Below are 13,431 nucleotides of genomic sequence, written 5' to 3'. Positions count from 1 at the left end.
GGCATGTCATGGGGTCAGGCCGAGGGCAGACTTCATCTGAAAGCATATCTTACGTGGTTTCTTCCCCTTCCCCATCCTGACTCCATCCGTTAACAAATCACTTGCACACATGTGGCCAACTCATCTTGTTTTGCCCAGGAGTTTCTCAGTGTTTGCATTGAAAGTCCCACGTCCCAGAACCCTCAGTTCTAAAAAAAACTAGTAGGCTATGGCTAGGACTATTCTAGTTTTAAAAGTCAAAGTCCCAGGAACGCCCTCAGTCCCAGGCAAGCCAGCATGGGTTGGTCACCTTACTTGTACTTGAATTCATGTCTAGGGCTTTGCTTCTTAGAAACCCAACATGAGACAAACAGTAATAAGGGCAACAATGCAAATAACACTAGGCCAGGTGTGGCAGCTCACAATTATAATCCCAGCACTTTGGGAGGCTGAGGTGGGAGGATCACTTGAGCCTAGCAGTTTAAGATCGGCCTGGGCAACACGGCGAAACCCCATCTCTACAAAAAAATACAAAAGTTGCCGGGCACGGTGACTCATGCCTGTAATCCCAGCACTTTGGGAGGCCAAGGCAGGTGGATCACCTGAGGTCGGGAGTTCGAGACCAGCCTGACCAACATGGAGAAACCCTGTCTCTACTAAAAATACAAAAAAATTAGACAGGCGTGGTGGTGTAAGCCTGTAATCCCAGATGCTCGGGAGGCTGAGGCAGGAGAATCGTTTGAACCCGGGAGGCGGAGGTTGCAGTGAGCCGAGATCACGCCATTGCACTCTAGTCTGGGCAACAAGAGTGAAACTCCATCTCGAAAATAAATAAATAAATAAATAAATGTTAGCCAGGCATGGTAGAGTGTGCTACCAGCTACACGAGAGGCTGAGGTGGGAGGATCACTTGAGCCTGGGAGGCGGAGGTTGCAGTGAGCTGAGATGGTGCCACTGCACTCCAGCCTAGGTGACAGAGCAAGACCTTGTCTCAAAATAAGAAAAGAAAGAAACGATGAAAGTAAGAAGAAGGGAGGGAGGAAGGGAGGGAAGGGAGGGAGGGAAATAACACTAACATCAGCGAACAGCAATGAGAGATGAAGACCATAGAATCAAACCAAGCCTCAGACAGGGGTGGGCTTAGGAAGCACTTTGAATCTTCTGGCTATCTCACTTTATTTCCATAGCTGCCCTGCAAGATGAGAAGGTCAAGAATGGTCATCCTTATTTTACAGATAAGGCCCAGAGATCAGAGGTGACTTGACTGGGGTTGTACCTGGTGGAGCCAGGTAAGGACTGGGGACTCCTGGTCAGAAGCCCTTTCCCGTCAGCCGCTCTGTTGCTTTCACCAGTCTGGCTTAATCGTCAGTCCAGTATAAAGAAGAATGCTGCTTTGGGGGATGTGGTTTAAAGTGCAGGAGGCAGAGCAATGTCAGAGAGACACAAGAGGCTGGAGGGCCAGCAAGTCCCCGATGTGAGAACAACAGCAGAACATGGAACCTGTGCCCTGATGAGCTGACAAGACATGCCTGTGGGCTGATATGTTCCCCAGGGATGACACAAAGCTTGTTTCATAATTTCAAAATCATTTTAGAAACATTTTGTTGTTAATATAATAAGAAGGAATTATTCTTTTATAGACAGGAATTTGGTTTGATGGTGCAAACAGATACATGCATCTGACTTGCTTTCCACGTGGTACCTGGATGGTTCTGGGATTTGTTAGTCATCCTGCCATCCTGCACTCCCCAAGCACAGGCTCCTAGTGGGTGTGAACCTCAAAGGAGCTCCTTCCCTGCAGGAGAGTGGGCATGGCCCAAGACCAGGAACTTTCCAGATCTGGGAGTTCTGCCAGATTCTGGTCCTCTCCCTTACTCACTTTATGAGCTTGGGCAAATCACTTTGCCTCAGTCTCCTCATCTGAAAAAGAGGTTTCATGAACGTGACCTTGCAAGGCTCTTGAAGTACTGAAGAGAACATTAGGAAGAGGAAATACCTAAGATCAATAAACTCATGAAAAATGCTCACCTTCAGTAGAAGTCAGAGAAATGCAAAGTAAAGCAATGAGATAGCATTTCACACCCTAACTTGGGCAGACGATTCAAAGATTGGTAACCACAGGAACTGGCAAAGACAAAGCAAAAAGGGCCTTCTCGTCCTTCTCACTGTGCAGCTGGTGGGAGGGTACATGGGCAAAGCCTTTCTACAAGGCGGCCTGGCAGTTACCATCAACTATAAATGCATATGCCCTTGGATTTAGCAATTTCACCTCCAGGAATCTATCCTACTGAACTATTCATGCATGTGCAGAAATACACGTGTGGAGATGTTCACTGAGGCACAACTTGAACTTTTTTTTTCCTTTTTTAGATACGAAGTCTCACTCTGTTGCCCAGGCTGGAGTGCAGTGGCATGATCACGGCTCACTGCAGTCTTGATCTCCTGAGCTCAAGCAATCCTCCCACCTCAGCCTCTCATGTAGCTGGGACTACAGGCACACACTGCCACATCCAGCTTCAGGTCACAACTTTCAATAGTGAAAAACTGCAAACAATCTAGATTTAATCACTGTAGATAACAAATCATAGTATCTCCACACTAGGAACACCAGGCACCAGTCACACTGAATGAGGAAAGCCTCTATACTCTTTTGTGAACAGCTCTCCAGGAAAGACACAAAGTATAAACAAATGGACATTACAATTTGATTAATGATTAAAAAACAAACAAAACAAAACCCTGTAAATATAAATTTAAATAGAAAGGCCCAGCTACTCGGGAGGCTGAGGTAGGAGGATGGCTTGAGACCAGGAGCTCAAGCCCAGCCTGGGCCATACAGTAAGACCTCATCTCTTAAAAAAAAAAAAAAAAAAAAAAAATTTTCATTAAAAAAAAAAAAATGACAAGAAAGGGAGGGAGTAGCCTGAAATATGCCTTTGTAATATTTGAACCTTATATAAAGATGAAGTCCTGATTTATGTAATTAAAATTAAAAGTAAGGCCAGGTGCGGTGGTTCACGCCTGTAATCCCAGCCCTTTGGAAGGCCGAGGCGGGCAGATCACCTGAGGTCAGGAGTTCGAGACCAGCCTGGCCAACATGGTGAAACCCATCTTCACTAAAAATAAAAAATAAGCTGGGTGTGGTGGCACGTGCCTGTAGTCTCAGCTACTCGGGAGGCTGAGGCAGGAGAATCACTTGAACCCGGGAGATGGAGGTTGCAGTGAGCTGAGATCACACCACCATACTCCAGCCTGGGCGACAGAGTGAGACTGTCTCAAAGAAAAAATAAACAAATAAAAATAAATAAAATAAAAGTAAGGCCGGGCATGGTGGCTCACTCCTGTAATCCCAACACTTTGGGAGGCTGAGGCGGGAGGATCACTTGAGGCCAGGAGTTTGAGACCAGCCTGGCCAACATGGTGAAACCCTATCTCTACTAAAAATATAAAAATTAGCCAGGCATGGTGGCACATGCCTGTAATCCCAGCTACTGAGGAGGCTGAGGCACATGAATCACTTGAACCTGGGAGGCAGAGGCTGCAGTGAGCCGAGAGTGCACACTGCACTCTAGCCTGGGTGACAGAGCGAGACTGTGTCTCAAATAAATAGATAAGTAAATAAAAATAAAAGTGAAAGAAAGGGAAAAGTCAAAATCAAGAGTGGAGCAGAGTGGCCTATGGTAGGTGGTGGCTGGCTGCATGAAGTGAACTATAATGGGGAGTGAGAGTCAATGATTGCTTTTCCTTTCCTCCTACTCTTGATTGGAGGCCTCCCAATTTTCCCATGGGAACCACTCTTAGTTCCTCCCTCTCGGTTCCTGGGTTTGGGTAGGCTCCAGGGGTGGGCACATGACTCATATCTGGCCAATCCACGGTACTTGCTAAGCTGTAAGATACGAGCATGAAACTAATGGTGGCCATATTTGGGAATAGCTTGTTTAAGAGTAAAGCTAACACAGAGGAAAGCAGGCCTGACAGGCTGAGGCAGAGAGAAAGATCTAGTTCCCACTGCATTCTCTAAGGGCCTGGATCCAGCTATACCCGAAGGAGATGGTGTGCCAGACCTCACTGGACGACCACCTAGATCCAGCTATACCTGAAGGAGTTCCTGCTTCTGAATCATTTCTGTAGCAACTCTCCCTTGTGGGGGGAGCAGCTTGGCAGGGGTGGCCCTCACCTGGCTTAGGCGGTTCTGCAGCTCCTTCACCTGCTGCTCCACCTGCTGCTTCTCACCCTGCAGCCGCTCCACCAGCTGCAGCTTCTCCTGGCTCCAGTTGCGCTCGCTGATCTGCAGCTGCCGCGTCAGCTCCATGACAGCGCCGTAGGACTCAGCTAGGAGGTGCTGCTGCTCCTCACGCTCCCTCTGTAGGGCTGCCTTCCAGTCGGGCCCTGCTCGCTCCCCGGCCCCCTTCCCTGCCTTCAGCTCCATCTGCGGAAAGAAGCAGACTGAGCAGCTGGCAGCAGGAGGCTACTCCTCTTGGCCCTTCTCTCTCCTTCCCTCCTGGGCGCCAGCAGGGGAAAAGGGGAGAGGTCCCTTCAGAAGACCCCTCACCAGGGACTAACCCAGCTTAGTCCTCCCCATTCAGAACTAACCCCTAACCCCTCCACACAATAAGGGTTTGAAGAGCTCTTTCTATAAGCCAAGCTCTGCTGTGGGCTTTTCAGGCATGATGTCAGTATCCTCATAAAAACTCTGAAAGATTACTAGTGGTCACTCCAGCAAGATGGTTTTCTCAGCCTCAGACCTCAGGGTGGCAGGAAAGGGAATGTGCAACCTTTAGACTCAATGCCCCCCATTAACCCCCATGGGCTGGTCAGGTTCTTGGTGGGAGGAGCACCTGAAATGCCTGGGTCTTTGGGGGCAGCGGGTGCAGTGGACACTGGGGAATGTGCAGATGGAGGCAGCAGTGAGATCTGCAGAGAGGGTCAGGAGGGGAGAGTAGTGGCCCCAGGAAGTAGCCAGGAGACTGTGAGCAGTGGGAAGAAGGTGGAATTGGGGCCGGGTGTGTGGCTCATGCCTGTACTCCCAGCATTTTGGGAGGCTGAGGCGGGTGGATCACTTGAGATCAGAAGGTCAAGACTAGCCTGGCCAACGTAGTGAAGCCCCATCTCTAATAAAAATACAAAAATTAGCTGGGTGTGGTGGTGTGCCATCTATAATCCCAGTTACTGTGGAGGCTGAGGCAGGAGAATCGCTTGAACCTGGGAGGCAGAGGTTGCAGTAATCCAAGATTGCACCACTGCACTCCAGCCTGAGTGACGCAGTGAGATTCCGTCTCAAAAAAAAAAAAAAGGAGGTGGAATTGGAGTCGCAGGGAGCCAGGGGTTAGAGGTTTGGGGGAGCAAGGGCCAGTCTGCCACTTATTAGCTGGGTGACCTTGGGAGATAAATTTAACTCCTCTGTGCCAGTTTTGTCATCTGTCCAGCAGAGACCATTGGAGTGCCTGCCTCCCAGAGGCTGCTGATGCCTGGGAAGGCAGCTTGCAGCAGGGACAGGCTGGATGGAAGAAGCTGGAGCCCGAGCTGTGGGGTCAGAGCATTCTCTCTGAGTGGGAGGAAGCCCACCCTCTCACTTTTCAGGCCAAAGGAGGCAGCAAGTCACCCTCAGGCACAGAGCAGACACCAAACCCCCAGGGCTCCTGGTTAAGGCTCCTTTGGGGGCATGCTGGGGTGTTGGGAGGGGAGGCTCCCATTTTGAGTGGAGGGAGCAAAATAGAGCCAGGCAGTAGGGGCTGAGGGAGTGCTTATGAGGAAAGGAAGGAGCAAATCAGGACAGCAGGCAGTGGTGGTGCACGCCGGCCTCATCTGTGAGCCCAGGGTGCAATCCCCCACCTTCCTTCCCTTCCCCTGTGACTCCCATTCCCCACCATTTCTGATACCCTTGCTGTGTGACTTTAGGCAAGTCTCTTGCCGTCTCTGGGCCACAGGTGAAGCAAAGGGGTTCTTATTCCTCTAGGAGCATGGCCTTGGTATCCTACTCCCAGATCTGACAGCTAAAGGCTTGCCTGAGAGTAAGGGGAGAGGCCTCTGACAGGTGGGGCGCTCACCTGGGTGGTATGGCCCTTGAGCTCTGCCCGCTCTGTCTCCCAGGTAGCCTTGGCCTTGGCAAACTGTTGCTGAAGCTCTGTCAGACCACGGCGTTCATCCCGGAGCAGCCAGCACAGCTCTTTCAGTGTCACCTTCATGTCGGCCAGTGTCTTGATGTACTCATTGGGCTGCAGACAGGAGGCAAAACCTGAGTCAAGAGCCTCTGGGGGGTAGGGAGGGGAACCTGGGCTCAGAAAACTCACCTAGGAGTCCAGCTTGGGACTCCACGAGGCCTCGGGCAAGTCCCACGGCCTCTCTAGGTCATCTCACCCATAAAATGGGAATGACAGGCCCAGCCCTGGCTACCTCCTAGGCTGACATGAGGCCCAAATCTGACACCAGGAAAAAACCCTGCAGTTACAGTAATAATTATTCAGCCTAACTCTGAGCTGAATAATCTGGCTTCTTCAAGGCTCTGCAGCCTTTCTCCTCACTCAGGATCTGCCTCTCTGACCCACTGCAGGCCAGATGTGGGGTCTAATTCATGGAGACTCCCTCAGTTTGCCTGACTCTGTCCCAAATCTTCTCTCCTGGGCCCATGCCCTCATTTCCCATCCCTACCCCAGCTCTCAGTGTGTGACCCTAGGATCCTGACCCCACTGTTCTCTCTGACTTATGGCTTCATTTGAAGGTTCCTGACCCTAGACCACAAGGCCCCTCTTCAGATGACTCTAGCCTGATGTCCTTACCCTCACCATGTACCTCCCAAGGCATACTCAATACCAGAACACCTTGCCACACCTTGGCACACACAGTTCTCTTGGTCCAGAATAGTCTTTCCCCCATTCTCTATTAGGTAAACTCCTATACATCCTTCAAAACCCATCATCCATGACCCCTTCACTGTGATACTGTCCCCTATACTGCAAAGAGAATTACTTGCACTCTTGCCTATGACCCCACAGTCCATCATCTGGACTCTGTTACTGCCCTGGGATGACCAGGCAATAACCTTCTGCAACTCCAGTGTCCAGGAATGGGGTCAGAGAAAGCAGTAGGAATTGATCACTGAGCAGACAAAGGAATGAATGGACACAAACAGGACCGGGAAGGGGCTGGAAACACACCGTGTTCTGGGTCCAGCTGTCCCCTGTGCAGGCCTTGTTATCAGAATGCTGAGCGTTTATCTCCTCTTCCTCCATCAGCAAGTACAGCTCCTTCATGCTGTTCACCTGTTTTTTAAAAACCATGCTTAACAGCAGGTGGGAAGTTTTCCCAAATTTTAATTCCAACTTTGGGAACCATGTAGGTCGAGGAGCACGGCTGGACAGTCAGGCCCTCCTAGCCTCCCACAACATCTACTCTGCCCCAAAGACCAGGAAGCATCCCTGAGAGTCACTCTGAAATAACCGTGTTGACAGGCTGGGTCAAGGCAGGCACTGTGGTTGAAATGTAAAGGCCACACGCACTCCCACAATGCTACATAAGGGTGACCAAAGGTTTGAGTGGACAGAAGGGACCTTGCTGGGGGGTTGGATTTCTTGCTGATGGATTCTGGGCAAGAGTCCAGGGCCAGCCAAGGAGATCAGGGACCTAGTTCAGGATGGAAATAAGGCAAAAGGGAGCGAGTCACCTTCTGTGCTCAAGCAATCCTCCTGCCTCAGCCTCCCAAAATACTGGGATTATAGGTGCGAGCCACCATGCCCAACATGATTATGTTTATATCTTATTAATTATGCTTATTTTGGTAAATGTATATATTTCTTAATTATAGGCATATATGTTATGTAATTTTCTGTGTCTCTTTATTTTTTTTTTTTGAGATGGAGTCTCACTGTGTCATCCAGGCTGGAGTGCAATGGCATGATCTTGGCTCACTGCAACCTCTGCCTTGCAGGTTCAAGAGATTCTCCTGCTTCAGGCTCCCGAGTAGCTGGAACTACCAGTGTGCACCACCGTTCCCAGCTAGTTTTTGTATTTTTAGTAGAGATGGGGTTTCATCATGTTGGCCAGACTGGTCTTGAACTCCTGATCTCAAGTGATCTGCCCACCTTAACCTCCCAAAGTGCTGAGATTACAGGCGTGAGCCACCGCACCTAGCCAATTTTCTATGTTTATACCCTACTTTTTTCCCCTGAAGTAAGTTTCTCTCTCTTTTACTCTAGGATATGGAAATGGCTAGAAAGGTTTTCACCAAATGTGGAGGGTTCATCTGAGACAAACTGACTTAAAATATAGACTGTGTGGCCTGCAGGTCATTCCCTTAAACTGGGCTTTATCCAGAGGCCTGTGAGACTTCCAAACAGGTGAGAAGGCTCCTATGTTTCCAAACGTCACAGAAGAGACAGCTTCAGACAGGAGGCCCGAGGCGAATGCTCCCAGGGGCGGCCCTATGCCAGGCACTGCAGGGCCAGGGCAGCAGGGTGTGGGCCCATGGAATGGCGGTAGTGACTCTCCCATGAGGCCCTGGGGAGGAGCTGGTGGCCTGCGAGAATGATGAGCCCCACTGAGATAGGGTGATGCAGGGTCTTGCTACACACTCAGGTCTAACTGTCTTGCCTGGCTCCTGGGGCATCTGGGCTCCTCTGGAGTACCCCTGATGTTGTACGTGGCAACTTGAGGCATGCCAGTGCTCCCTACTGGATCTGGACAGGGAACTACAGAGTAGCCTGGACCAGAGGAGGGCCAAGCCTGGGCTAGACTCAAGGTACCTGAACCCAAAAGGACAAGGCCAAAGTGAACAATGTCAACTAAGATGAGTGTGACCAAGGTCTGATATCCTCGTAAGTCCCCTTCTCTTCCCTGATGTGTTGATGTGTGCTGCTGTGCTGATGACAGGAGGCAGGGGCTTTGAGCAGCAAAGGGTCCTGCACAGACTGGGGCAGGAATGGGCCAGGTGGGTCCTTTCTTTTTTTTTTGGGACAGAGTCTCGCTCTGTTGCCCAGGCTGGAGTGCAGTGGCGCAATCTTGGCTCACTGCAAGCTCCGCCTCCTGGGTTCACGCCATTCTCCTGCCTCAGCCTCTCTGAGTAGCTGGGACTACAGGCGCCCGCCACCACGCCCGGCTAATTTTTTGTATTTTTAGTAGAGACGGGGTTTCATTGTGGTCTCGATCTCCTGACCTCGTGATTCACCCGCCTCGGCCTCCCAAAGTGCTGGGATTACAAGCGTGAGCCACCGCGCCCGGCCGTCCTTTCTAAGCTTCTTACATTCCCAAAGCTCCACCCCCACATTTCCTGCCACATCCTAATACCACCTGTACTATCACCAATGTTTTTAAGCCAGCCTACTCTGTCTTGTTAAATAAACATATCTTTCGGCGAGGCATGGTGCTCATGCCTATAATCCCAGCATTTTGGGAGGCCAAGGCGGGTGGATTACTTGAGGTCAGGAGTTCGAGAGACTAGCCTGGCCAACATGGAGAAACCCTGTCTTTTTTTTTTTTTTTTTGAGACAGAATCTCGCTCTCTCTCCCAGTCTGGAGTGCAGTGGCGCGATCTAGGCTCACTGCGAGCTCCGCCTCCCGGGTTCACGCCATTCTCCCACCTCAGCCTCCTGAGTAGCTGGGACTATAGGCACCCACCACCATATCCGGCTAATTTTTTGTATTTTTAGTAGAGATGGGGTTTCACCATGTTAGCCAGGATGGTCTCGATCTCCTGATCTCGTGATCCACCCGCCTTGGCCTCCCAAAGTGCTGAGATTACAGGTGTGAGCCACCACGCCCAGCCAAGAAACCCTGTCTTCACTAAAAATACAAAAATTAGCTGGGCATGGTGGCATGTGCCTGTAATCCCAGCTACTCGGGAGGCTGAGGCAGGAGAACTGCTTGAACCCGGGAGATGGAGATTGCAGTGGGCCGAGATTGTGCCACCTGGGCTGAGATTGCGCAGGCTGGAGTGAGACTCCATCTAAAAAAAAAAAAAAAAAAAAAAAGAGCAACAAACACAGGGAAGGAAGCCTGCATGCTGATGGCAGGTATGTGAGCCTAGGAGTTGTGTCAATACCAGCTGGGCGTCCCTTCCCTGTCCCTCTCTCCCCAGCCCACACTCCCAGTCCCAGTCCCAGGTCCAATCTTACCTCGAGGAAGTCATCCCCCTCACTGGGCAAAACCTTGCCCTGCCGCCAGCGCTTGAGGAACCACCTGAGCTTCATGAAGAGCAGCAGGAAGTTGTGCTTGAACTGCTGGGACTCCTGCACCAGCATGTTCTTCTCCTGGCTCCAGAATTTCTGCTCCAGCCTCCGCTGGAGGCTGAGACTCTGCAGCTCAAACTCCCGCCTCAGGAGCGCCCTCTGTTGGTCCTCCTTCAGCTGCCGGGGGAGAAGAGATTGAGCAACCCCAGGGCCCTGCTCTCTCCCCAACCCCTTTCTGGGCCCCTGGACAGCGGCAGGGAGGAAAGTCTGGGTGGTGCCTGTGAGTGATCCCTGCCGGGGATCCCACCACACGTGGCGCAATCTATTCAGATAAGCACTGCCCTCTGCTACTGCAGCCACAGTGACACATCACTGAAGGAGCTGGGATTTGACTCTGGCTCTAAAAAACCATGACATCATATACTGAGCACCTCCTGGGCACCAAATGTCTCACATGAACGCTCATGCTCAATGAGGAACCTGCGAGGGTGAGCGATGATAGCAGGGAGGGGTGACGCATGGAGAGCAAAGGGCGTGCCAGGGTTGAGGACGGCTGATGACTAGGCAACACCCTAGGAAGAAATGCAGTGTCATGCCTAAGAGAGGGACCTGGATTAGAGGCCCAGCCCCGCCACGCTCTGGATGTGCAACCCTGGGCAGAGCACTCCAGCTCTCTGAGCATCAGTTTCCCCATCTGCAAAATGGTGATAAGGGAGGGCACAAGGATTAAAAGACATAATGGGTAGAAAGTGCATTAGATAGGCCCACCATACAGTAAGGGCTTAATAAATGTTATTCCAGAACTATTATCTTGATTAGAAGCCAGGCCTGATGAGGGCACCATTTCATAAATGGGAAACTGAGGTCCTGAGAGAAAACAGGACTGGCCCGAGGTCCCACAGGCAGCCAATGACAGCCCTGTTACACAGCTAATGCACAATGGCAAGGGCAATAACATCCCAGCAGGGCACAGGGGCTGAAGACTCAGGTTTCCCTTGACATTCTTTCTTTCATTCTTTTTTTTTTTTTTTGGGGATCACTCTGTCACCCAGGATACAGTGCAGTGGGACAATCTCAGCTCACTGTAACCTCTGCCTCCTGGGTTCAAGTGATTCTCTCGCCTCAGCCTCCCGAGTAGCTGGGATTACAGGCATGCTGGTGCACACCTGGCTAATTTTTGTATTTTTAGTAGAGGCGGGGTTTCACCATGTTGGCCAGGCTGGTCTCAAACTCCTGGCCTCAAGTGATCTGCCTGCCTCGGCCTCCCAAAGTGCTGGGATTACAGGCGTCAGCCACCACGCCCAGCCTCCCCTGACATTCTTGACTTCAGAGGGCCCATAGATCCTCTGAAGCATATAGCTGAAGGCCTCTGCTTCCAGCTCAGAGAAGCTGTAGGAATCGCTGCCTGGAAAGTGCTGGGCACCACATACCTGGACCATTTTCTGGTTGAAATTGTCGGCCTCCTCCTTTCGTAGCTGCCGCTCCTGGGACAGCTGCTCTTGCAAGCCCCGGAGGCTGTCATGGGCCTCAGCCAGCACCAGCTGCAGCTCCTTGATCTGTGGTGCGGACAGGGGACACAGATAATGAGGAGGGAGAAAGAGGAAGAAGCAGATAGAAATTGTGATCTAAGGATGACAGTGGTAGGGGAACGATGGGATGTTGGACCCAAGCTGTCCAAATACAAATCAGGCAGAATGACTGTCCCCACCTCCGAGGGTCGTCACGGTGATTAAATGAAACAGTACATATCAAATCTGGCTTTTGTTACCACTGGAACTTGTTCTTTTCTCTCTGAAATTTATCTTAATAAGGTACTGGGAAAACTAAGTTTGAGTCACAAAGATGTTCATTGTTTCATTGTTTATAAGTGCAATATTTTAGAAACAACTTAGATACTAAATGATGGGACTTAAAAGATGTTTAATGGATCTATACATATGTAACAATCCATTCAGTGGTACCCTTAAGGACAGTGTCCTTTATTTTATGTATGTTATTATGTTATACTTCAACGGAAAGTAGAAAAACAAAACCAAAAAAGCTATGGACCTCCATAGAAAAACATATAAAGGACACGGACACACACAATAAATGTAACCAGTGGGAACTACGTGAAGACCTTCTGACCTCCGACCTTCACCCACCCTCCCCTCCCTCCCTCCCTCCCTCCCTTCCTTCTCTCTCTCCCTCTCTCTCTCTCTCTCAATGGAGTTTCGCCAGCTTTGAGTGCGATCTTGGCTCACTGCAACCTCTGCCTCCCGGGTTCAAGCGATTCTCCTGCCTCAGCCTCTCAATTAACTGAGATTACAGGCATCCGCGACCACACCTGGCTAATTTTGATATATTTCTGGTAGAGACAGATTTTGCCATGTTGCCCAGGCTCATCTCGAACTCCTAGGCTTAAGCAATCTGCCCACCTGGGCTTCACAAAGTGCTGAAATTACAGGTGTGAGTCACCGTGCCTGGCCCCAGAACTCCTACATAAAAACTTCCTAGGCATGGCAAATGTCCCTCTGTGAAGGTAAACATTCATTATATGGTCAATCATATGATGATCTGGCAGTAGAAGGCACAGTGTTGAGGTATATCTTCTATATCTGTTTTGCATTAAACAGTTTTGCAGGGCTCCATACTGTCTGCTGTCCCTGGTTTCCTCCCTGAACTCAGTGTTCAACAGCACTGGGCAATTGTCACTGCTCAATAAAGAGTGGCTGAATGAAACAAATAATTGAATGTGTGCAGGAAATTATTTTTTCTACAGGTAAGCCTATAGAATAGGCCTATTTCCTGGCAGGGCATGGTGGCTCACGCCTGTAATACCAGCACTTTGGAAGGCCGAGATGGGAGGATCACTTGAGCCCCAGAGTTTGAGACCAGCCTAGGCGACATGACAAAACCCTGTCTGTACTAAAAATGCGAAAATTAGCTGGGCATGGTGGCGCACGCCTATAGTCCCACCTAACCGGGAGGGCCGAGGCATGAGATTCGCTTGAACTCAGGAAGTGAAGGTTACAGTGAGCCAAGATCGCACCACTGCACTCCAGACTGGACAACAGAGTGAGGCTCAGTCTAAAAAAAAAAAAAAAAAAAAGAATAGGCCTATTTCCTTTTCTTAGAAAATGACAACTAAGTTATCTCAGTTTTTTCTCTTTTTGCCATGGCTTCCAGGAAGCTCACTTAGAGAGTCTGATCCATCAGCTTCAAGTGAGTTTCTCCTTCCTACATAGTCATGGGCTGGCCTTCCTGGGACCACAGAGTTGTCTTCCAAGGGATGCTCAGAAAGGTGCTCAGG

At 50.3% G+C, this 13,431-nt stretch overlaps 1 protein-coding gene across 3 annotated transcripts in view; it reads right to left on the bottom strand.

Moving 5' to 3' along the window:
• SOGA1 (suppressor of glucose, autophagy associated 1) overlaps positions 1 to 13,431 on the bottom strand; it is an 87,673-nt gene that overhangs the window by 21,254 nt on the left and 52,988 nt on the right. For all 3 annotated transcript variants that reach the window (XM_032141822.2, XM_032141824.2, XM_032141823.2), the window contains 5 exons: positions 11,570 to 11,695; positions 10,086 to 10,316; positions 7,134 to 7,238; positions 6,027 to 6,194; positions 4,157 to 4,408 (listed from right to left, as the gene is read on the bottom strand). In XM_032141822.2, coding sequence (XP_031997713.2) covers positions 4,157 to 4,408; positions 6,027 to 6,194; positions 7,134 to 7,238; positions 10,086 to 10,316; positions 11,570 to 11,695 — 882 coding nt within the window. The remainder of the gene's footprint in view (positions 1 to 4,156; positions 4,409 to 6,026; positions 6,195 to 7,133; positions 7,239 to 10,085; positions 10,317 to 11,569; positions 11,696 to 13,431) is intronic.

This window comes from Hylobates moloch, unplaced genomic scaffold, assembly GCF_009828535.3.
Source record: "Hylobates moloch isolate HMO894 unplaced genomic scaffold, HMol_V3 SCAFFOLD_21, whole genome shotgun sequence".
NCBI lineage: Eukaryota > Metazoa > Chordata > Mammalia > Primates > Hylobatidae > Hylobates > Hylobates moloch.
The sequence above is the reverse complement of the archived record's forward strand: the minus strand, read 5'-3'. Positions and strand labels throughout refer to the sequence as shown.